Source organism: Centruroides vittatus, unplaced genomic scaffold (assembly GCF_030686945.1).
Source record: "Centruroides vittatus isolate TY-2023 unplaced genomic scaffold, ASM3068694v2 contig_1168, whole genome shotgun sequence".
Taxonomy (NCBI): domain Eukaryota; kingdom Metazoa; phylum Arthropoda; class Arachnida; order Scorpiones; family Buthidae; genus Centruroides; species Centruroides vittatus.
Window position 1 is genome coordinate 5,528,023 of NW_027120749.1, and position 27,042 is coordinate 5,555,064.

Consider the following 27,042-nt stretch of genomic DNA (forward strand, 5'->3'; position numbering starts at 1 on the left):
TATATTTTCTTTTGTTTATCTGTTATTATTTTATACATAGAAATACATAACATATTAAGGCATTTTTATTAATATGTATGTATATATATATATATATTAATAAATAAATAGACTCTCCCTCTTGAAAAAAAAAAAATGAGTTCGCACCACACGTGCAGAGTGAATTCATTTTTTCAGGAGGGGGTGACGACTTATCAGTGTGTGGGCCAGCAAAAGTATGTCGACTTATCCAGTAGTGACGAGTTAAACAGTGTCGAGTAAACCGGAGTTTTTTAACATTAATGCCTGTGTAAGTCGGCTGGGACCACAGAAACTGACTACTTAACCAATGGTGACAAGTTATCCGAGTGTCGACTGTATTTCTTTTGCATACTGAGGAACCCATATTTTATAAAAATAGAGCTATTTTTGCAAATTTATTTACTTGTTTTGTCAGTATATTTTTATTTTTAACAATGTATGTTTCTTGCAATTATACATTAAAAATTTTTTGCACTGTACTTGCTTCAGTTTAAAATAATTGGTTTCAATTATATGATTTTTTACTTAAATGTCATTTAAGTGGTTATTAAAAAGATGGAAGAGCAAATTATATATTCATTTTAGGTTAATCACTCTCACTGTTTGCTGTCAGTGTGAGCTAACATTTAGAATGAGTCTTTATTCTTTTAACGTGACTGAAATTTCTGTGGAAGAAGACAGCTGATCCATCAAAAAAAACTTGATTAATGTGTTTAAAAGTATGACCTTATTTCACTGTTTTACATTTCTTTCTATGTACAATAATGTTTTGAGATACAAGCATACCGACATACAAGTTTTTGAGACATGAGCTGGAGTTTGGCCGATATTTTGCCTTGACATATGAGCAAGTTTCAGTTAAGCATACGCTAGTTGGTGTGGCAAGTGCCAAGCTTTGAGAGTATTTCCACTTGCAGTACACATGTTCAGTGCAACAAAAATTTATTTAGGTGAAAGCAAAGTTTTAAAAAAAGCAGAAAACATTTAAAAATTAAGTGATAGTTAATCTTTGGTAGCTTAGACTAGGCTAGCCATAGTTGTCCCCCCCACTTTCTCCTCTGCCAGATGGCATATGACTCATCTGAACTTCATGGTTTAGGAAAGTTTATTTCTTTACAATTTGTTTTTTCTCTTTTATTTTATTGTTTGTAAACTACATTTCTTGTTTATTCACACATTTTTGCTTGTAAGAAACCCATAAATACAAAAATAGTGGTGAGTTTTAGGAAAATAAGAGTGATTTTTAGGGGACTGGAATGAATTGAAATATTCTCATTAATTTCAATGGGAAAAATTGATTTGAGGTACGAGTTTTTGAGTTATGAGCTTGGTCTTGGAATGAATTAAACTCATGTCATAAGGCATTACTGTATTATTCGAATATAGTAAATTGGAACTTTGTTGTTAAGAATTACATATGTAAATTCAGTTGTGCAGTGTTAATTTTTTGCCATGCTGTTCTTTTGTGACAATTATATTTACTTTGAAAGTAGTTTTACTTGCATGTTTTTCTCAGTTATTGATATTTTTTTCATTTTCCTTGAAAAATGTATAAACCAGATTCAGTTGTGATCAACAAGTGAAAATTTTGTTTTATTTCAACCCGAGAAGGTCCAATTAAAACAACAATTAAATATTGTTGGAAATAATTTTGAAATAAAACAGATTTTCTTTCTTTTTTTTAAAAGCTTTGTTTAACTTTTTTATACATACCAAAACTTCAGATTGTTGATCAAAACGGTTTCATCTTTCAAAAAATATCCACCTTTGTGTCTGCTGGTGAACCAGATGATTTGGTGGTACTTGTTACCTTTGCTAAACGAAGTATTAAGGAAGCTTAATTAGCAATGTATGCAATAATGAAAACAAAATGAGATATTATACAAAATGCTAGCTATCTTATAATATCAAATATTTGTTTTTAAAAAAAATCTGATAATTGGTCAATCACTGTGTGTGTATTTTTTAATTTTTTGTAAAATAAATTATAACTTTGGTGATACATATATATTTAAAAAGATAATTTTTATTTAGTTAAATTATTAAGTTTTATTGAGCTTTTAAAATAGTATTGGGTGAGAGAAGAAAATATTTATTCTATGGATATAAATATTTTTTTAATTATCTATAATAGTTACGAGTACTTAATGATTTAGTATTTAAATTCAATAGTCAATGCAATGCACTGTGCTGAATCTATACCAGGTTTGTTTATTTTTCCATTAGATATTTTGAGCAAAAGCAAAGAAATCAAAATACAAATTTGTTTTTAAAAAATAAAATTGATATCTACTACATATTTTAATGTAATTATGTATATCAAATATAGTATAAAAAGCTTTTAAGTATATATAAATATATAGTATATATTTTTCATTCAATTCTGTAGTTCTATTTGATGTTTTCTTCATATATAACTCGAGTAATCCGAACAACCTCAAGTAATAGTCACTTTGGATTAGTGTGTACTACCATAGCAATTATATTTTTTATCTAGTAAATTTACTAAATTCTGCTTAGAATGTATTTATTTTGTATAGCTTTTCATTAAATAATTTATCATTAATTTGAATTTTTGTTAAAAGATATTACAGTTTTGTCTTAGTGTGTAACACAAAAGATTGTAAATTATCTTTGTTGCTCTGTATATACATATATGTAAATGATTTTGAATGCTATTCTTCATATTACATCCATTTTATAACAATATCAATTAAAGAGTTTATGAATGGGCATTTAAAAAATCCTTAATTTCAAAATTAATGCTGATTTTTTTTTCCCATCATACATTAATCTAAAATTCTTATTTAAGTTTTCTAAACAATTGCTTATTTTGATTCAGACCTGAAGAATTAAGAAGTCTTTTTGCTAAATATGGTCCCATAACTGATGTCTACATACCTTTGGATTACTACACCCGTAGAACCAGGGGTTTTGCTTATATTCAATATCCTTTAGCAAAATTGAACCGTCCAAATGCATATTTTTTTTTTATTATTAGAAAGTCAATGTTAAAAATCTTAACCCATGGTGAAGAATTTATTTAGAATTTAATTAATAACTTAACAAAAACATATATGTAATAAAATTTTTAGTTATAAGTTTTCAAAAAAAATTTAAAGTTAAAAAACTCAGTTTATCTGAATTTATAAAATATATAAATAGTTTAAATTTTGTGCAAAAAACTACAAATGTCTCCTTTCTGCACCTTGCTCTATCACTGTACCATTTATCGTAACATTTTTATCAGTCGTGTTTAAATTTCATTTTGATTAACCTATATTAACAATTTATCTTTAATTATTCTGTTAGAATTGACATCCAAGAAAGTAACAAGTATGTCAAGTAACTAAAGGCAAAATGGGTTTAAAACAAAGATTCAAGTCGTTGGAGAAAGAAACAAGGGTTCAAGCAAGAGCTGAATCCCATGTACAAAGACACCAGTCAAGTACAGCTAATTTCATTTAAGTTTGCATGGCAAGGGTTTATGTCTTCCAAAGCATGTAAAGTTTCAAGCCATGGCAACAGAAATACAAAAGAGAATTGAAAAAGTCATTCATTTTGAAACACAAGCAAGGGCTTCATTGGATGAAAAAAAGGTCAAGTGTTTCAGGTATTGTACAGCTATGTGCACAGAACATGCAAAACATATCCATTTATTCAGGAAAACTCATATGCTTTTCATGTACACTCTAATTTTAATTTATTGGTGATGGAGTTTGTGGATTTTGGAAGAGTTTTGTGTGGCTAGGTCTTACATTTTAAAATTAAGTTTAATCTGGAATCATATTTGGATTTAGTAATTAAAACATTACATGCTAAATGATACAGCAAATTTCATATTAAAAATCCAATTATAACAACAAATATTTTGAAAAAGTTTATATTTCATTTATACCAATAATTCCTAAATTTTTTGTGGTAGCGTCTCTTTTGTGAAAAATTTTTCATTCCATATCTTGTAAAATAATCTAAATTATTATTTTTGTAGTAAGTGTTATACTTGTTTAACTTTAAAAATTTATGTTTTGTAATATAATGGAAATAAAAGGAATGAACACATGGAGTAAAAATAATAATTCATATGACAGACAGGACAGGTTGTTTCTTGGTATGAAGTTATCAAAATATGATGTCATTAATGATACTACCACTCATTTCATTCTCAGTTAGCTGAGAAATTGATATTTTGTCTTTAACAACTACAGGAAAAGTCTTGCTTCACAGAAAGATGATATTGAAATGTTAATGTATTTTAAATCAGGAAACCTAAGTTTTGAAAGGTATTAGATACTTTTTTTCCATTGTATGTCCTTTTTGAAGAATCTCATATTTCCTCAAGTTAGTGCCCCATACTTTAGAAAACCCTGATTTTATATTTTTATATAATGATTATATTCAGTTAGTTTTTGTAATTACTATAACTGTTAATAATAAACCTTACATAGATGATTTTTTTCATTTGCAGTAAAAAGGAATAAATTAAATAATTAGACATTTTTCAAGATTATAAATTATGTATTTATAATTTCTTTTAATATTCCATTATCATGTACTGACAAATATTACAATTGTGTCTTGATTTCATGTAGTTTAATGGGCTTTTGTTCAAATTCTGTTTGATTGTCCATACTTTTGGATATATTGCTATTTTTTGTTTTATAGTTGACTTTATATAAGGCATCCAAATGAACTTGTTTTTTAAACTGTTTTAGTATAATTTATTTTTATTAATTATCTATATCTTTATTATTAAACATTAATCTATTTATTTTAACTATCTTACTGTTCAACATAATAGCAATTTGCTTACATAGCAAATAATTTTATTTGTTACTCAGTATGATTTATATATTTTGAATATGTATATGTATTCTTATGATTGTTTTATGATTAATTAGATCCATTCTTTGGGTGAATATTCTGACCAATGTATTTAAAAAAATGAGCATTCAGCGAAGTCTTTCTAATAAAGTCACTTGAATATCTAGTTTAACAAATTTTAAAATATTCACTTTAAAATGTTTAGTATATTACATAGCTAAAGTAGTACAAAATATATAATGTTTATTGAATTTACTGTTAATGTCTTTGATGTTATACTTACTGATAAGCAGTGGACAAACTACATGACATTTAAATTTTATGTATAAGATTTTTTTTAATTATGCTTTAAAAATATATATTATATTCATCTGATATACAGTAAAAAATTAATATATTTTTCTGAATGTTTTTTAAATTATGCTTTAAAAATATAGTTTATATTTAGAAGAAAGTATATTATATTAATTTTATATTCATTCAGAAAAATATATTAATTTTTTACAGTATATTGGATGAATATAAAATATATTTTTAAAGCATAATTTTTAAAAAATCTTATACATAAAATTTAAATGTCATCATGTAGTTTGTCAGTATAACATCAAAGACACTAACAGTAAATTCAATAAACATTATATATTTTGTTCTACTTTAGCTCTGTAATATACTAAACATATAAACATTTTAAAGTGCATATTTTAAAATTTGTTGAACTAGATATTCGAGTGACTTTGTTTCTGCATTTGTAATTTCTTTCTAATAATCATAAGATAAAAATCTAACAAGTTGCTTAAGTTCCCTGGCAACATTTAAAATTGCACATGGTGACATCTGTTGATATTTTATTATAAAATGGCAGAGACTTTAATTTTGAGGCCAATAAGTCCAACTCTATTTGAGATATGACACATGACCCCCTTCTATCTTCCCACACCCTCAGCCTTTGATACTGTTAAATTTTTGTCTTAATCTCCCTAATACATATATATGCACACAATGACACCTTTTGTACTTATTCCAGCGACTTTATTTAGAAATACAAATGTTTTTGGTCACCTTTAGTGGCCCTCTTGAGGTTACAAGTTGTTCCATTTATCAATCATTTAAAAGATAGAGAAACATTCTATAGATACGATTTTTTTAAAGAAATGTTCTACATTAACCAACAAGGATTAAATTTGAATTGTAGACTAAAGACCTTAATACAGAATTGTAGAATAAGTCCTCTGCAAAATTTCAGAAATTTTCGACAAAAAGTGCAGGAATTAAGAAGGTGAACAAAATTGTACCCCCACACACATACTAACATCTATAGAAGTAGAAAAATGTAAAAATCTTGGGAGGGTCATGTTTTGACTGATTGTCAATACTTTTCCTCTGTTATATATAACAGAGCTGGGAAAGTAAAAATGAATTAATCAAACCTCTGTTTTCAAACTTAATTTGTTTCTAAAAGTTGTTTGAAAACAGATTCCCTTCAAAAAACTCAAATTTTTTCACAAACAAAATAAAATGGATTAATCTGTTCCTGACCCACAAAGTTTTTTTTCTTTTTAGCTGTATTTCATGCATAAAAATGCCTACAAATGCAATATAATATAATAATAATAACAATAATAAACTTTTTGTTATTTAATTTGACTTAGGCATGTAGTAGACATGTGTAGGTAGTGTACTAAGTGATTAGTTCTTACTTGATAAGCAACTGTTTTTCAGTGGTGTTTTGATATATAAAGTGATATTGGTAAAGATTATTGTCAAAGAGATTGGTTTATCTGGAAATAGAAATTACTGTCCTATAGTAAAATATACAGTGAAATATATCTGTTTAGTATAACTTTTAGGCCAAAATTGCATAATATTCATTAAGATTAACTATTGATTAACATCAACCCTTACTGGTTCCAGGTTGCTAACAATCTACTGTATCTAAACCTATCAATATGAATCAACTTTTAATCATATATTCCATGTAGAAAAAAAAAATTAAAATGTTATACTTTATTAGTAAAAAATGTGCATATCCAAACATTCTAATATAATTCATTTAAGAATTCAAAATGTAATTCATATTTGCAGTTATTAAAACTGTTGCACATATCTGATTTCAGAATTCACATAAGACAGATTTCAACAGATTTATTATATTTATTGAATGTTTTTATTAATATGAACTGTCAGAAAATTAGATAAATGTTGCATGATTGTAAGTAAATTTAATCTTAAATTTTGATTCTATATATATATTTTTTCTCCTTTCTGGTAATTTTTCTATAAATTTTATTTTCTACTTTTTAAATTTTTTTTAAATTGCTACATTCATTATATATTTATATTTGAATTTTTATTGACTGTCAGGGTCGTTTAGAACTTATTCACTGTGTTTTAAAAATAATAATAATAATATCTTAAAATGTAAAAATTTGCATTTTGATAAATTTTAGATTATATAAGGGAAAAATGATAATTAAATCTAAGTAACAACATATCTTTATTTTTATAAAATATTCACAAAATAAAATATATATCATTATACATAAAAAGAAGAAGTAAGTAAATACTTAAGAAATTTTATTACAATAAATAATTATGAAATTTGCTGTATCCATATTCGTCATATAAAAATTCTTGATGGCATTAGTTCACACAAGTATTTTTGGTTGTTGTTTTCAAATGATAATGTTTAAAGTAATGTCAAAATTCACTTTAAAAGAATTACTCTATTTCTAATGCTTTTGACAAAATTGTTTAAATCTTAGTCAGTATTTTAACAATTTACTTAAATTATTAAATTAATATTATTATAATTTACATTTATTTAGTAATTTTTGTATGTATTTATTTTAATCACAACTTCTGAAATTTTGAATTCTCATTTTAAAATTGAGCAGTTTTTGGAATGTATTTTTGCTTGGCAACTGTTATATAGTTGATTTAATTATATGGATAGTTGGTTATTGAAATAATCAACTATTCAAATAATTAATTAATGAACTATATACTTAAATGGTTATAAATATTACTTTACTTTTATATTTTAAATATATACAAAATTTAATTAAAATGTTCAATTTTATATTACATTAACTGAATAACCAGGATTTAAAAAAATTCAATTTTAAGAAAAATTTAGCCATTGTGTGATTTGCATAAATGATGCTATAAAAAATAATTATGAAAATATATATTTTAATTAGCTATTTATATTCTATTTATTCAAATATTTACAAATTCAATGCTAGAAATATAGCAATATCACAAATTTGTTAATTATATTTTTCATTGGTTGATACAAGTTTTTGCCAAAAATTAGAAATAAAGTAATTATGTGAATTTTTCTCATTGGGACTTTAATATTCATGATTTGATTAACATAGTAAAACAGTAGTAGTTTTACTAATTTATATTATGTCACAAAGCAGAATTGATGTGCAAACACAGATTTTGTGGATATTATTTATATTTAAATTTTGGTCTCTCTTCTGCTAGATATCTGTGCCAAATGAAATGGTTTCATGATTACTTCAAGTTTAAAAAACAAGAATAATTCTTTTTATTATTATTATTATTATAACACAATGAAGATGCTAGTTTCAAGTTTATGGAGATAAATTCTGAGTTTAGAAATTTTCCCAATTCTTTAATTTACATTAGGATAATGAGATTTTCCAATATAACAATTTTGAGATGATAAAAGAATTTGATAAAATATTTATTAGTTTATTCTTTGCACTTTGAAGTATTTAAGAATTTTTCAACAAAAGAAAATTAAGTTTGTCTATCTAGTAAATCATCTGTTTGCACACTAAATACTCAGCTAACTAAGCTTACTAAAAATCTGATATCATCAATGACTACTGAATAATGTAACTTTTGTATTCATGTTTCTTTGACAATATTTGATCTTAGCTTCTGTGTGTACTTTTTCTAAACTGTTAACCTTAGAAAAATGAGCTGTTGCTATTTATTTTAAGTTTCAGAAATGTTTAAAAAGTCAATAGATGATGATGATGATGATGCTAGGAAAAAAATTCATGCATATGTCAATTTCCAGTCCCTGTTTAAAATGGAAAAATACTGAATTGCATAGTACAATAGTTGGACTTAAATTTCATTAATATAAGAAGAAATGCTATCAGTTTGATGCTTTTTCCTATAAATATTATGAATCATACCATTTTCAGTTACAAATCTTGTTTCATTCCATTATAATGAAATAAGTGATATTCATTTAATGATCCTAGGATGGTTGCATATATTTTGTATATAGGAACTTATGCTCAAGTTTGTTAAATTAACACAAAATAATACAATTTAACTTTTATCAGTTGAGAAAAAGCTATTAGCTACTTTGAAAACCAAAGAATCTTATTTTTAATACTTGCAAATAATTTATGTTGAGAAATTAGAGAAATTGCCAATGTTTTGACATAAAATTTTGTATCAAGGCATTTATAATTTCCATATTCTAACATTTCTATTTTATAAGCAATAACTCAGATTGTAAAACATAATTGTAGTAATTCAAACAATATCATTATGAAATTCAGTTACTAATAATTAAATTCTAATTCAAAATTTAAAAATTTTATAGTATTTCAGATAACATTCAAGACATTTGTATTTTATTATATTATTGCACTAGAACAATCATTTTATTAAGATACATTGTACTACAGCAACAAAGAATTCAGCAACTAACACATTGGATTATTTAGATCATCTTTAATGTTTGATAAAAACTATGTAGAAATTTCAATATGTTAAAATTATTGACAATATTCAGATAACTAAAACATTAGACATGATGTGTAAACTAGTATTACATTTTTAGATTTGTTTTTGTTAAACTGATAAATAAATATATATATATATATATATATTAATTGAAATATAACAAAAGTTCTTAAAGCATTTTTAATGTCCAATGCAAGTAAATAGGGAACTCTAAATTTGACTTAATTTTATGTTAAATTGTAATATCTAGTGCTGTGATACAACAATGTTAAAAAGCATACAAATCAATGAAATTTCAGATACTGTGCTATATATTATTATACACATTTCATAATAATAGTTTTTATTGATTAGGTTATATTATTATTAAGTTTTAAATTCAATACAGTTTCTATGATTAACATATTTTGTTGCATATACAGATAACATTCTTAAAATAACTAATGAATTTAAAAGTATTTGATATATAGTACATAAAGTTACATTTTACAGTATACAAAAAAAAATTTTGTTTGCTTATAAATTAAGCCAGTTTATAAGCTAACTTACTTTAGTATGTGTGAATGAGTTAGTTCATATTAAAAAAAATATTAAATGCATAATTTGAATAAATTATACAGAATTATGTAATAATGAAAAAGATTATGAACAATTTACTAAAAAGAGATTATTATATCATTTGTTTTGCTTTATACTAGGATAAATTGTTAAATTTTGAAATTATTTTTAGTCGTTGTTTGGATGTCTTTATTTTAAAAGATTTACTTAATTTACTCTTTCAATGTTAACTATAAACTGAATAAAGTAAATGAAAAATTTTAAACTTTTTTATATCATTTAATATTTATAATTATTATGCATAAAAATAATCCTTAACATCAGAATACATTTGAAGATGTTAGAGATGCAGAAGATGCAATATATGCATTAGATCGTACACGTTTTTTTGGCAGAGAATTGGAGATTGAGTTTGCTCAAGGTGATCGTAAAAGTAAGTGAAATCTTTGTTCATATGATAATTTGTTTTTTGAATTGTTTAATTTCATCTAAGGAAAAAACCTGATAAAATCCCAATCACTTGACATATTTAGTTATATATTTTCAGTCAAAAACGTAAATGTATTTAAATGTCAGTCAGTAAAATATATTTTTGTTTTATTCTATTTGATTTTAGCCAGAAAGTTACATTTATAAAAGAAAAGGAAAAATTTTTGATTTTTTTTTTTTTTTTTATTAGATTGTGGAAAATTGGAAAACTTGGAATAACTATATATGCATATAAAGATTAATTTTTATATTAGGTTTTTTCTTAGAGTGTACATGTGCTTTTATATTGAAATTTATATATAATTTTAACATTTATAAGGTTTGGAATATTTAGAAATTAAATATTTACAGCTTGGCTTTGTTATTCATACAACTGTGAATGCAATGAAATTTATTTTATATTTTCAGTTCCATCCATTTCTAATGTGACCATGATAAAACAATTTACAATATAATAATAATATATTATTGAAATAAATTTTGAAGATTGTTCTATAAGTGATTAATACAATAGACTTATTTTATAGTGATCCCCAATTTAGTGACTCACCAAGGTATAAAGACCAATAGAAAAGATTTTGGGCCATGGTAATTTATCCTAACTGCTTAGTCTGACTGAGCATTTAGGATAAATTTACAAATTATAGTATGTAGATAGCAATACATGTTGATTGGTCTTGTCATAAATTATAATGTTACTGAATAAATACTTACATTACAATATATAAATATGAAAACAAATGTTTCTTCCATTTTGATGATAATTTCAATAATAATAATAAGAAAATATCAAATATGATACTCCAAGAGCTTGCAAACAAACACAAATTATTAGACATCCATGAAACATACTACAAATACATTCCACAGACAGTATTGGAAAACAGCACACAAAATGTACAACAACAGAGCCATAATCATAGATAAAACAATTTACCACAACAGACCGGACATCACACTCATTGACAAACATAATAAAATCACATACGAAGCTATGTTTAATGTGTCCTTTTTTGAAGCCATTTTTCCAAACCAACTCATGAATGTCCAAAAACTTCATCTGCTTTAACTCAGCATGTGTAATGATGTAATTGCTAGCATAAAGATTTTAAAATTATCTTTTTGAGTTCAAAAGTTATGCTGATTTAAACCCGGTCCAGATTTTTTCTCTCACTTTGTTATATTTGGTCATCAATGCTTCTTTTGTTACAAACTTTTAAATTCATTATACATTATATTTTATATTGAATTTAACTAGAAATTTTCATAATTAAGCTCCCTCTGAAATGAGAAATAAAGAAAGAGGTCCTCGTCGACCACGCTCGCCATATTATGGAAGTAGATATGATGATTATAGAAGTAGCCGCAGGCGTTCTCGAAGCAGATCTCCTTATTACAGAGATAGGAGCCCAGGCTATAGTCGGTAAGTATTTTAGTTAAATTATTACTTTTTTGATAAATAAAATAATTGACGTTGTGCTTTATTGATTATTACAAGGTATTGCCATAATCTTTCCCTGACTACAAAAATTTGTTGTTTAAAAACAATGCTAGGTATAAATATGATAATTGTGGCATAATTTAGGCTGATTCCTAGAACTTTTTGTGGTGGTGTTGCCTAGACCAGCATTTCTCAAATATATTGGGTAGTGCTTGCTCGTACTACTCAATATATTTGTAATGGTTCCATGACCCAAATGTTAATAATATAAAATTTTTGAAAAACCTGGAAAATTGCAGTCACTGTATATTATATAATGAAATAAAATTAAGCATTATTGATGATAACTTCTATCTATGAACTGTAACATTGACTATATTTCTATTAAGAAGAGTTCGGGTTAATTTCAGTCTGTAACAAATAACTAACTACAATTTCAGTGTTTATTATAATATGATATAATAATTTTATTTCCAAGGGAGATTTTCCCTAAAAAGGGGAATACATTTTTACAGTATCATTTATTATTTTGGTTTACATGATTGTAATACATAATACATGTAGGTGTAATAATTATAAACTATCATGGCTTAACAGGACCACTTGAGTAACAATAACATTATTTGATGTATTTAAGCAGCATAAATATAAAGTGCTTTAGTGATGCATTATTAAGGATTTATATCAGCAATGAAGAACAAATAATTAAATATTACAGAGAATTTTTTCAGTCATATAAATTTTGTAAGCATCCTTTCTATTGATATAATTTAAGTTATTTTTAAAGTCAAGAGATGAACTATTGTTACATATATTTATAATATCGTATTGTTTACGCAGATTATTTAGAGATTGGCAATTTTGCAGAAGGTGGAGCACAGAAAAATCTTCAGATTGACATAACTGGCAGCGAGTATTTGAGAAGTTTATATAAATTCTATTAACCAAAAGAGGATATTTGTTGAGACGTAATTGAATTATTAAAAATTTACATTTAGGTCGACTGGTAGCCACATATAAGATTGAGAAGAGGGGATGTTAAGTATGTTGATATACCAAGAATGGTAATTGCTTTGGTTTAGAGAAAGCTGGTCTTTATTAATTGATTGAGATATAGCAGAGTTTAGTAAGAGAGAATAGCCATATTTCCAGTCTTGGATTGAGTCTGTAAACAGTAGTTCTGATACTCTGAATGTATTTAATATTCTACGAATTTTATATTGCCATAACTGCTTATTATTATCGTTTTTACTATGCTTTACCATTTCTTGACATAAAAATCTAATATTATTATCACTTTTATATTTGAGTCTGTAATAGAATTTTATAATTCATTTTAGTAGATGAGGAAAGGTCCAAGTATGACTTGTTTCATGACAAATGGCATATCCAGCTATTGTATTTTTTAATTGGACTAACTTACGAAGGAAGTAAATATGCAGAGGTTCAAGATTGTATAAATAATCCAAGCCCCAAATTGGGCTTGCATAATAAATGATAGGATTTACTAGTGTTATAGAGTTTCAGATGGATATTTAAATTTGAGGTTTTCATTGTTGAACATAGAAATAAGAGATTATCAATTGTCTGTTTAACTTTGATATTTAATTTTGACATTTGAGTTTTGAAAGTTAAATTCCAATCGAATACGACTCCTAAATACTTGACATCGTTGACTATTTGGAGTAGTGTATTTTCATAATAAATTTTTGTAACTTTATCAGATAATTTTTTTATTTTTATGAAAAATGGCAATATTAGTTTTCACCGGGTTTATTTCAAGGTAGATTGATTTGAGATAATGGTTGAGTTGATTAATTTTACGCTGAAAAGATATTTTATTTGGGGCTAATATGACAAGATTGTCGGCAAAAAGAATATAATGGAAAGAGCTATTATTTATTTCAATGCCATTGGAAGGATTGTTAAAAAGTGGGTCGATGCCCAATAAATAGAAACTAAATAAATACGGTGACAGGGGGTCTCCCTGAAGCACTTCACATGAAAGGCTTAACGAAAGGGAAAGCATTTTGCCTTGTTTGATTTTAATAGTATAATTTATATAAAGCTTATTTATTGTAGACGTGAATCTGGAACTAGCTCCACTAGCTTTTAATTTATTTATTAGTAAAGGAGTATAGATTGAATCAAAAGCTTTTTTTTTATATCAATGAATGAGGCGTAAACTTTCTGATGTTTTTTTGTAAGATGTAATTGAATTGTCATTAGTAAAATAAAAAATAGCAGATTCAGTTCCTTTATTTTTTGTGAAGGCATATTGAAATTTAACTTCTAAGTCATTGACTTCAATCCATTGCTGGAATTTGATTGCCATCATTGAGGTAAAGCATTTTCTTAGCGTTGATAACAGTGCAATAGGTCTATAGTTATTTGGAGAGGACTTGTCGCCCCTTTTATACAGCATTGTTAAAATAACTGTGTTCCAAGAGTCGGGAAATGAAGTTGTTTTGTACATAATATTAAAGAGATTGAATAATTTTAATCTAGAGCTATTAGACAGCATTTTTAAGAATTTTGTAGCAATATTGTCATGACCTGGGGTTGAATTGGTTTTTGTTCTTTGAATTGCTTCATTTAAGTTGTCAAATGTGAAGTAAACATCCAAGTATTCGTTGTAGGCCTTTGTATTAACATTACAAACTTTGTAAAAACATTACAAGCTTTTCCTATAAACTTAATGAACTCCTTTTTTAAAATGTACTTTTCAGATTAAGAGTATTTTGTCAATTTCATTTTGTATATACCAAAAAAAATCTAAAAATTATTTATTGATTCACTTGTGCTAAAATTCATCCATTATTTATTTTTTATAGTTTGTTGTTATGTATGACAATAAACCTAAAAGTTTGAATAAACAAGGAAACATTTTTAAAACCACTGCAACTTAAATGGCTTTTTGACTACAATCTTGCATAAAATATCAATTTCGATGTTCAAAATAGAAGAGAGAAATCAATTTCATATATACACATTCTGTAATTTTAATTTTATTACTGAATGACAATAATAATAATAATAAAAGTTGTTAAAAGATTTTCAGTATTTAACAGATGCATCTGTTGTTCCTAGTTCTTAGAGAATATTTTAGTAATACAGATATTACAAGTATTTCTGTGGAAAGTAGTATCATTTTCTGATCCATTAAAATTTTAATACGATTCATAGTTTGAGAAATGCTGGCCTAGACTATCTAGGTCAGGGATGGCGAACCTTTTTGAGAAGTGGGTCAAATTTTGTTTATTATTTTTTTTTAGTACTAGCTCGTGGTATTATTTTTTTTAGTACTAGCTTTTTAGTACTTTCCATGTGACGTCACTAATTTAGTGACGTCACATGGAAAGGAGGGAGGATGGTAATAACTACTTTTTTTTTTTTCTCACTTTTAAAATCCTCTAAAAAGTCTACGTTTCCTTTTTGTTTTACAACTTTTACTTTTGCAAGTGAAGAGCAAAAAATAAAGGTTGACGTCAAAAAATTGATATCAATGGGGTGATACTATGAATTACTGCACCGGGTGACACTATGCCCAGTCGGTAGTCGCCCCTGCACCGAGTATTTGAATGAACAAGGAATAAAGAAAATCACATATACATTATGAAATATTATTTATTAATAGATATGGTTACAGGTATGTGTATGTATAATAAAGTTGAAGTATATTTAATGAGAAATCTGTTGTTGTTTATTTTCAGATAGTGTCTTAATATTAGGTTCATATTCCGTATTCATCAATTTAATGCATTTTGCAGTCAATTCATTTTCAAGTTTACTTCTGTTGGTAGATTTTACAAAATTCATCGAAAAAAACAATTTTTCACACGAATATATGGACCCAAACATTGTTAAAAGAGCTTAATTTCTTCTAATGAAATGACAAACCGATTAAGAACTTGACCGCAACTGAGCCATCGAACATTGTTATATGTCAAAATCCTTGAATACTGGCATTGAATTTCCTCTAATAATTGGGCAAATTGTCGTTTATTAAGAGCTCCTGCATTTATAAAGTTGATGGCTTTTATTACAACTGGCATTAGATTGAAAACTGTTTTTAAACCTTGCTTTGCACATAGAACTTGCTGGTGTATTATGCAATGAAATTCAATTAGAGAATGTGTAATATTTTGCTTAAGATACTGAATAAAACTAATGTTTTTCCTCACCATATTGGGTGCACCGTCTGTTGTTACAGAAACAATTTTCAGTAGGTCAATATCCATTTCTTTAAATGCAATATCAAATTCTTTAAAAATATCAAGATTTATATCGAGCAAACACTGCTAATTGTGCATAACCATTTATTTACATCATTACTCTCATCTAAAGCAATTGAATACATTTGTGCATAATTTAAGTCATTATGTATTTGCGAAAAAATATTTCTTTCTAATTCTATTACTCGATCTTTAATTGTATTGCGACTTATTGGTAACTGATTTATACGCTTTATAATCAAGTCCTTTTTTTAAAAAAATCTGCAAACAAAGTAGCACTACATTCTAAAAACGCTTGTTTTACAAACTTTCCTTCTGAAAGAGGTTTCCCCTGGCGAGCAATGCAATGGGCAACTTGAAAACGAGCAGCTGTAATGTTATTTTTTGGAATCAAGAAAGTTTCTAAAACACTGGTTTGTGAATGATTCTCTTTTTTCTTTTGTAAAAAATATATTCTTCTTTCTTCACATGTTGAAAGGCTGAGAGTAGAATGCAACTTTTCAAAATGTCTTTTTACATTGTATGTACAGTACGTGATATAACGTTTTCATTACAAATTAGACACAAAGTTGTTCTATTCTTTTCAATCACACCATATTTATCAGACCATTCTGTTTGATATGGTCTGGAACTTGTATCATTTGTTTTTATTTTTTTAACCACCGACATAGTACAGGACTACAACTAAAAATATTTATATTTAGTATACAATAATTTGAGAAAAAATTTCTTATTAACATCCCTGATATACATGCATGTGTAGATGAGAAACTTTAATAATAAAAAAATAATAATTTTGAATTATTAACCCTTTCCCGGCCAGGGTACCGATCTATCGTTACCCTAATTGTTTCGCAAAACGGCCAGGGTACCGATTCATCGTTACCCCGTTAAAAATCGATTTTTATAAAATTTATCGACAACAGGTGTCAGCACTTGATGGTATCGTCTAGTTTATCGTCTGTTTTACATATTTTTGTTCAGGTGGTGTTCTGTCGATTAAAAAAACTTTTAATTATCGATAGTTTTTCCTTAATTTTTCATTTTCTGATCATTTTTTATTTTATTTTTAGCATATCTATGCAATAATATTACTATAATAAGTTCATTAATGCTATAAGAAGTTTATTCAGCTATAATATGTTAATGCATCATCAATATTCAAGTTATGACCTTCAGTTCTGATATTTTATATATTTTTTTAATTTTTAATTATTTTTTAAATTTAAAATATCCGAAAATGTTACATCTATTGCTACTGGTAATCATACGTTTATTACGAAAATATATAATCTTGTTTGATATAAAATGAATAAAGTATATTAGTTCATTATATTAGTTGAAAGCAGAATAAAGTTCAAATTTTAAACATATGTTTGATATAATGTGCGATAATTTCACAACGAATAAACGTACATGCATAAATGTTATATCAAATTGTACAGAACAATATTCTACGTTGTACTGGCTCAGTGACAATAAGAATGAAGTAAGCAGGCAATGTTAATTTTGACAAATAGTAACAAATTTTCAAGTCTGAATGTCAGTTATCATATATTATTATTTTTTTCTCATAAATGTTTCAAACAAACTTTATTGAAATATGTCGTATTTAAAACTAACTATATTGTTAAATATATGTAATTTTTTTCATATAAATAAAATAATAATTTAATTTTTAGTGAATTTTTAAAATAATATTGCCTGATTCACCTATTTTGACCTTGGCCGTTTTACAAAATAAAGGGGCGTGGCAAACGGCAGGCTAAGGGTTAAACACTTCTAGACGCGTACGACAAGGCTGCCGTTTAGTTCAACACTGGTATATCCCCGAGCTGAGCTGGTACATCTCCCCGTTCTACGATGCAACGAATATGTATGAGCTAACTGTCATGAATGCACAGGTGCTGTGACACAATAGAAAGTCAGCTGGCCAATGTCCACTTGGAAATATCTACTATGTAAAGTATTGGCTTTTTAGCAGAGAGGGAACAAAAGAAGCGCGACCTTGTCAATTGGATCCACTGTAGTCGGGTAATATACCACTTGTAAGGTGTTGACTTGTAAACAGAGGGAAAACAAAGGAAGCGCCGACTTTGTCAATTGGACCCATCTGTGGTCAGATGATAGGCTGCTTGCCATATAAAAAACTACTAAAAATGAGTAGCGGACGCTAATGTAAGCTCCATACTTTATTTTTTAAATATTTTTGATTGTCTGTTCTCTCTTTTATGATATAAAAAATAAATTTATAAAAATCAACGCATGGGTCATTTAAAAAGCCTGCGTGGGTCAGTGTCTGACCCGCGTGTCATAGGTTCACCACCCCTGATCTAGGTGATGCTGCAATTGCATGTATCAGAATGGCATCTTTATAGGAGAAAGCTCAATATGGTCTGTGGTTTCACAAAACAGAATCACCAATTACAGTTCAGTGAAACTTCAGACGACAGAGTGGATTAGAATCACCAGATAAAAAGGCATTAAAGGTTGGTGTATAAAGTTTAAAGCGATTGGCAGTGTTGGACTTCAGAAGAACTGGGAGACCAATTTTGAATGAAAAGACTGTGTGAAGTTTTCCAGTGCAGTTTCTACAAATCTAGTCTTTATACTTCAGATGAACTTGGCATTCTAGGGGGACAGTGGTTAAGGTTTTACATAAATAATTAAGGTGTGTTTCAAATTTATACGGACACGAAAAAATTAAAGTGAAACACAAATTTGCTGCATTAAGTGACAAATGTTTTATTAAAAATAATATGGATTTACATGTTTCTACACTGCAAAAGAAGAATTTTAATCAAACATTAACATTTTGTCACTGAAAATAATGTTTATGAAACTCTTATACAAAAAAACTGTTACATATTTATCCAGACAGGCACTCATTTTATGACTTAAACAGAATATTGTTTAGTTTCAAGCATTGAAATATGCAAATTAGCTTACATATCTAATTGTAATACAAATTCTTTATGTTGTTCAACGTTCTAAAATGGGTAGAACAAAGAATTTATCTGATTATGAAAAAGGGAAGATTGATGCCTATAAATCACAAGGCAAGTCAATAAGAGAAATTGCAGCATATATAAATCGTCCAAAATCAACTGTTGGTGATTATCAAAAAGACGTGGCAAGGATGTACCAAAATTCAAGACAGGTCCAAAACCCAAGCTTACTCCTTGAGATTGTAGACAAATCATCAAGGTTTGCTCCACAAAACAAACATCAGTAAGAAAAATAAAAAAAGAATTAGACTTGCCTTGTAGCAGCACAACAGTGTGGAGAGTTTTAAATACATCTCCAATGTTAAAATTCAGAAAAAAAGCCGTAATGCCACCACTTTCATTAAAGCACAAAAGTGACAGACTTGATTGGGCACAAAAACACATGACATGGTCCGAAGAATGGATTGAAGTTTTGTTCAGTGATGAAAAAAAATTCAACTTAGATGGTCCAGACAGTTGGAAGTATTATTGGCACGATTTAAGAACTGAAAAACAAATTTTTTCAAAACGCCAAATAGGTGGGGGATCAATAATGGTGTGGGGTGTGTTTGGATTCAACGGAACCACAGATTTAGCATTTATAACTGAAAGAATGAATTCAAAGAAGTGTCAAGGCATGCTTGAAGATCATTTATTGGAAGCTGGACCAAATTGGATCTTTCAACAAGACAATGCCCCTGTGCATGCCTCTAAATCAACAAAAATGTGGTTTAAACGTAAAAATATTAATCTGATGACATGGCCTGCTAGAAGCCCTGACCTGAATCCAATGGAAAATCTTTGGGGGATGATGGTTCGTACAGTTTATGCCAATGGAAAGCAGTTTTCCACAATTCATGATTTGAAGGCAGCAATTTCAGATGCTTGGGATAAACTTAAGATTGAATTCCTTCAGAATCTAATTGAAACAATGCCTAATTGAGTATTTAATGTAATTAAGTTAAATGGTGGTTACATTGGCCATTAAATTGTAAGAAAACTTTGCAATTTGAAACCTGTCCGGATAAATATGTAACAGTTTTTTTGTATAAGAGTTTCATAAACATTATTTTCAGTGACAAAATGTTAATGTTTGATTAAAATTCTTCTTTTGCAGTGTAGAAACATGTAAATCCATATTATTTTTAATAAAACATTTGTCACTTAATGCAGCAAATTTGTGTTTCACTTTAATTTTTTCGTGTCCGTATAAATTTGAAACACACCTTATGTATGCATACAAAGTGCAAATTCTACAAACCTTGGATCCAGGTTATTGCCTAGGTTGGGTGGTATATATGCCCAAAGTGGACTATCAAGAGAAATCATCTGGCATGTAACATACTGTATCATATGATTTGGGTTTATTGCCTGTTTTTTTTTTAATTATTCTTTTGGTTTATCATCATATCATACATTTTTTATTAGCTTCATTATAGTTATTCTAATTAAGGTTTATTTGTTTCATTTCTTTAAATATTATTATTTAAAATCTAAAACTTTGGTATGCATAAACATTTTTAAAGATAAGTATGCTTACTATATGGCATGTGGACTCGAAGATTCACCATCAAAGGTTGTTCTGCTTTTGTGACTGATATCTTGAACATATAAATGTAAACAGTGATTAGCTGAAGTTTGTTTTTAGATGAAGTTACCTGTTATATCTTTGGAAAGGTAAATAGATATCATGTACAGTACAATGTAAGATACAGTTTTTTTACAAACCCACAATTACAGCATCAAACATGTACTTGGTCATGATGTACTTTGTGATATATCAGTTGGAAGAGTTTCAACCGTAGATACTGTTTTAGCAAGATGGCACACCAACATACTAGGGATTACTCATCAATTCCAAAATGTCAAAAGGAAATGACTCTTGAACCAGTTTTTGTAAAATATCAAAAAAAGACTTTATTAAGCTATAAATGCCAGTACTGTATTATTTTGACTTTAAAACAAAAGTTATAATTTCAACAATAGTTAGTATAAAGTTCATATATTACAAATTTCAAATTCAATATTTACAACAACAAAATGCTTATTAGTATTATTTACAAAATTACAATTATTCAAATTCTCAAATAGTTGACCTGTTTAGGGAAAACAGCATAGAAGAAAAATCCTTAATCAGCATCAGTTCAATTAATCACTTAAAATTCCACAGCTATGCACTAACAGGAGAGAAGTCTAGCTTGCTGTATCAGTTTGACAATGGTCTTTCACATACTGTTAATTTGAATATTGAACATCAGACAAATGTTTCCTAACTAGTGTTTCTCCTACTATCTGGTTACAAAATACAGTAGAGCGTCGATAAGTGGAACTAATTGGGGACTGGGGTCCTTCCAGTTAATGATTTGTTCCAGTTTCCGACTTTGTACGAAAAAATACATTAACCTGTCCGATATTCAAATTTTTCTCCGTTGCGTATCGCTTCCTGTTGAATTTTTCTCCGTTGCGTGTCGCTTCGTGTTGAATTTTCATCGATTTTAAGCCTAACGAAAATTTTTATAATAATCATCGAGGCTATCGTATCGTTAAAAATTATTTCTTTATTTTGTACAAACAAAATAAATATATCAAAGAATATAAAAAACATGAAAATTATACTTTAGAAGTAAATTTAGTATCAAAAACATTCGATTCAGCACGACACAGTCCGACTGAAAATCGTTCCACTTTCCGGCCATTTCACTTACCGACGTTCCACTTATCGACGCTCTACTGTATATAATACAGTATTATTTAATATTTTAATCACTTAAACCAAAATTAATGGACTACAATGCCATTTATTATGCAAATGAAGTACTAGCCAGAAAGTATTGAGATAGCAATTGAGGTTTAATGTAACTCAATTTGCAGAACTCAAAATAACTGAAATAGAATAGAAAATAGCTAAATATAACTATAAATAAAAATCTCTTTTGCTATCTTGCAATGCAGCTTTCTCAATCAGTGGATTGGGAAGAATGAACTGATAGTATATTCATCTTGGCTACTAGATTTAATCTTTCAATATTTTTGTGAGGTGGTTTTGAAATTGCTATTGGCATAGAAACTAGTAACAAGGATAACAGCAGCTATAGTGACAGTCTTTGAAGAGGTATTAGAAAAAACATGGATGTTGACTTTATTTTTTAGGTTACAAATGGAGAACACATTTTATTTTTCTATTTTGTAAATTTAAAAATTACATTTCTCTCCTTCCCCAGTTTACATTTATGCTGAAGATGGTCAAACTGAGGCTACAAGTTTTTTGTAACTTTTTGATTAAGGTTACTAATGTTTTTACTTATTGAACATTATGGTGCTAATATTTACATAATAATAAATGTATTTTATAAATCAAGCATTTCAATGGATGAAAACATTTTTATTTTCAAAAATATTGAATTTGAAATTAACAGTGATGATTAACATCATAAAATTATATTTATATATATATATATAATTTGATATATGATGATAGTTAATCAATTTTATGCTATATTTAAAATATTGCACTGTTTGAAAATAAGAGAAATTGTTTGAATTATTTCAGAAGACGGCGCAGTCGCTACTCTTATAGTCGATCACGATCTCGTACTCCTAGGTCTCGTTCTCGTTCAAGAGACAGGCGAAGACATAGTCATTCTCCTCATAGGTTAGTAAAATATTTTTATAAAATTGAATAAATTATCATATCTTATAATAAAAATATAATATGAAAATATTGACTTAAAGTAATTTCCTGTTACAGGAATATTTTTTGATCAGTGATATAAAATTCATTATAATCAATCTGAGTGAAACTTGTGGTGGTGATTTTCCTGAAAATTTCAAATTGTGTGTCTAATTTTATTGGTTTTAATAGTAAAAGCACTTGATAGTTGCTTCTTTTTAGATCTTTTAAATAAGTCACAGGCATATATAATACAAATGGGAATGTTTTATTTCATTATTGGGAATAGGTGTAAAATCTAATGTCTTTTCTTGTATTTTTAATTATATGTAATTTTATAAATCATTTGTAAAAGTTTTGTCTTAAAATGTTACCTTGTGAAAATCCCATTTTAAATTATAGTTTACAATTTTTGATTCAAATTGAGGATAGGTTTTAATTTACAAATTTTGTATGTGGTGGTTATATCACTTGACTTACAGGAATTTTAGTATTAGAAAGTGAAGAATTTTTGGAAAGCCTAGAAATAACTTTAATAGTTATGTTTTTCTTCATAATCTTATTTGGATCTCATTAAACAACTGTCAGTTGTGGGTTATTGTTCATGATTTTTAAAAAAGAAGAAAACACTCAGATTCCCCTTTCTTGATCTTAGTGTAACTGCTGGAAGTGCCTATTGATCTGAATGACTGCTGTTAAAAGGTTAGAAGACATCAAGCAGTTCCTGCTAGGTGTGAGTTTTCTCATAAATATTGCATGATTCAATGAGTTGTTTGCTTTAATTTACCAAGTCACTAAAAAACTAATACTGTTAATGACTTTCTTTTGTTTTTACTTCATTAACATTTTTTATTAATTCTGTTTGTTCCTAAAAATTCTTTCTTCAAGTTATAAAAAAAAACTTTTTTTAATATGTACTGTACTATACAATTGTTTAGAACATTTTCATACATAGTTTTCCAAATTATCTATTATCACTTTTTAACAGTGTTAAAACAATTATATTGACCTACAAAGAAATTTTAAAAGAAAAATATTTCATTTAAACGGTATTTGTGCAGTTTAGATGTATGATTATCATTAGTTTAGTGCAGTGATTCCCAAACTTTTTCAATCCACTGCCCCCTTTGTTCCATGTAGTTATACCCAACACCCCCTAACCCATTTTCTCTTGTGTGAGAAAGGATTGGAAATATTCTTAGGAAAACTTTTCTATGAATCTCACACTTTGTGCCCTTACCGTACATTGTTTTCAACATCTGGAAACCATTAAATGCAATGTTTCCTCTTATCAGTTTAACAGAGAAAAGGGAACAGCTGTCAGTGACCCTAACTTTTGCCTTTGGTCACTGTTCAGTACCTGCCTCTAGCACCCCTAGATTTACTTACCGTCCACAAGGGGCGTTATCGCCCACTTTGAGAAACGCTAGTTTAGTGTAAATGATGATGTAATAGCTTTAAAGAGAGAAATATGTAAATTTTTTTGTTCAGTAAATTATGTAACTCAAAATAAATTTTTAACCATAAATAAGTAAAAATTATTTGTATTTTTGGCTTCAATCCAAAGTCCAAATTATTACTTTCAGTGTAAATATAGATAATTTTTTAATGAAATTCTGAGTTAATATTTTAATAGAATGAAAATCACTGCAAATAAGATGATCATCATCATCCTTGCAGTGATCTTTAAGTGTATTAAGAGTACTAATTTATATTGTATTTGGAGATGAATCATTTTAAAATATTGTAAAATAAAAGTTAAACATAAAATTGATCAACAGAGCTTAAAATGCTGCTTACTACAGTTTGGTTAGAAAAGCTTTTTATATAGACACTTTGATATTTGATAGGTTTTGCAAAAGTTTTTTTTATATATGTATTAAAAAGAACTCAGTGTGATCAATTTTTATTTTTTTAGTCAGTGATAAATATTACATTATTTACACTGGGAATTAAAATCATTTTACATATCCAGATTCCTTGGGTCATTAATTCTTTTTTTAAATTTAGGTTTACATAAATCATCAATTTTCTCTTTTCAAATAGTTAATAATAGCTAAACTTTCTTCTTGGATCATTTGCTCTAGATACTATAGTATTTACTTCTGCCATGTTTTGAATATAAGACTGGACCTCAGAAAACTTATGATGCCAGAAACTGACTTAAGCTTGTTTAGGAAAGCAAATTAAATTGATTCACTTTGTAAAATTTAAACTGATTTAATATCTTATTCGCACTGTATTGCATAAACTGTTTTAAAGTACACAATTAGTATAGGCTATAATGGCAAAAGTGGAAATTTTGTTTTTCAGATTTAAATATTTACATTTATAAAACAAAACATATTAAATGATACCTGATACCTGCTAATGTCAATAATTTAATCTAGAGCAGGTATGGCCACCAAGTCAATTTCAGATAATATGGCTCATTAGAACACAAAAAAAAATATTTGTAATTTTAATAGGAATATTAAATCCATATTATTCATAGAGAGATCTTGTAACTGTTCTATGAGATGGAAGGAAGGGGTGCCCTTTGTGTTGAGTCATTGCTGTTAGATAGTTATCCCTTGTATAACATGGTAGTTATGTTCCAAAAAAAGTGCTATGTTATGTGACTCCGTGCTATACGAAACAAAGGACTAGTGAAAAACATATGGTTAAGTTTCAAAAGTTAATAATATGACGAATTTAGCCTCTGTAATCCAAATTCGTCATATTATCTATATATACAGCAAAACATTTATATATTCAAAAGTTAAAAAAGTACACTATTCTTTTTCTTTACTAAGAGAAATATATTTATTAAAGCAATCAATAATTAATTAACAATCACAATTTAAAATACTATATTATGTGTTAATATTAATTTTAGTTAAACAAGGACTTTTTCTTTTTACAAAGTATCATCATCATCTGAGCTTTTTTGTTAATCTTGGTCTTTCTGGTGAAGAATCAGCAATATCTTCATTTTTTTATTTTTATGTATGACAAAATAAAAATATGTTGTTAATCAAAGATTTATTCTAGTTGGTTGCATTTGTTTAGTTGAATACCAAGGGATTTCTTTTTTCCCAGAATTTGTGTTTGAGTACCAAGATATTGCTATATTTTGTTGGTCATTTTTAGAAACAATTACTTACTTACAGTTAAAAAAAGTTTAACACCACTTACCTAAAAATGTTTAAAGGTTACTAAATACGAAGACAATATAAAAACAAAACACAGTGACAATGGTGCACTTAGGATTTAATCTTTGGTGAATGAAATTGAATGAAAAAAGAAATTTTAATGTGAATTCAATAAAATTCCCCCTTATGTGACTGTTAATTCATAACTAATGTACAAATAGAAGACATCACACAATATAAATAACAAAAACGAATTTTAATTGGGAAAAGATTTTAGGAAAATTTACTGGTTTTTTTTTTCCTGGGTGCTAGGACCCATTGGCCCTCTCTGTATACACCACTGCAGTGAGTCTTAAAGACTAAAGTCTGAAAGCAACAACAACAACACCTGGTTGGTAGTGCAATTTTTTTCTTCCCTATTCTAGCTTTCAGTTTTCATTAAAGTAAACCTGATAAAAGGCAGAGAACAAATTGAAACTTTAATGTTCTAAAATTCATGAAAAAATTAGAGACAACATAGATTCTTACTTGAATTTTTTTTAAAAATATTGAACAGAGTTTGCACTTAAAAACTGTGATATTTTGTAGGGGGATTTCCCAAATTCTCTAGCAGTGTTAGAGCAAAACTGTGTTGTATGAGGGATAACTGTATGTTGTTATTTTAGAAATTGTTTTATTATACCATAAACAGTTCAGTTCAGTGCAAAATGAGTGTATCAAAGAAAAACAAAAACATTTGTGACAAAGATGCAATTTTTTTATTTTTTACCATAACAAAAAAAAAATGTTTAATTTATATCTTACTCTCTTTACCTAAACATGATAACTGGAATGTTAATTACTCTGCCATGTATAAATACCACTACTATATGTTTTGCAGAATGATTTCATTAGGATGGATTATTAAGCTTTCGAGAAACAAAAATGTGGAGTAGATCATTGG

General features: G+C 27.3%; 1 protein-coding gene across 1 annotated transcript in view; it reads left to right on the top strand.

Moving 5' to 3' along the window:
• Nucleotides 1-27,042, top strand: part of LOC136982418 (serine/arginine-rich splicing factor 12-like) — a 48,762-nt gene that overhangs the window by 11,429 nt on the left and 10,291 nt on the right. The window contains exons 2-5 of the mRNA XM_067278910.1: nt 2,864-2,968; nt 10,473-10,576; nt 11,908-12,055; nt 22,846-22,947. Coding sequence (XP_067135011.1) covers nt 2,864-2,968; nt 10,473-10,576; nt 11,908-12,055; nt 22,846-22,947 — 459 coding nt within the window. The remainder of the gene's footprint in view (nt 1-2,863; nt 2,969-10,472; nt 10,577-11,907; nt 12,056-22,845; nt 22,948-27,042) is intronic.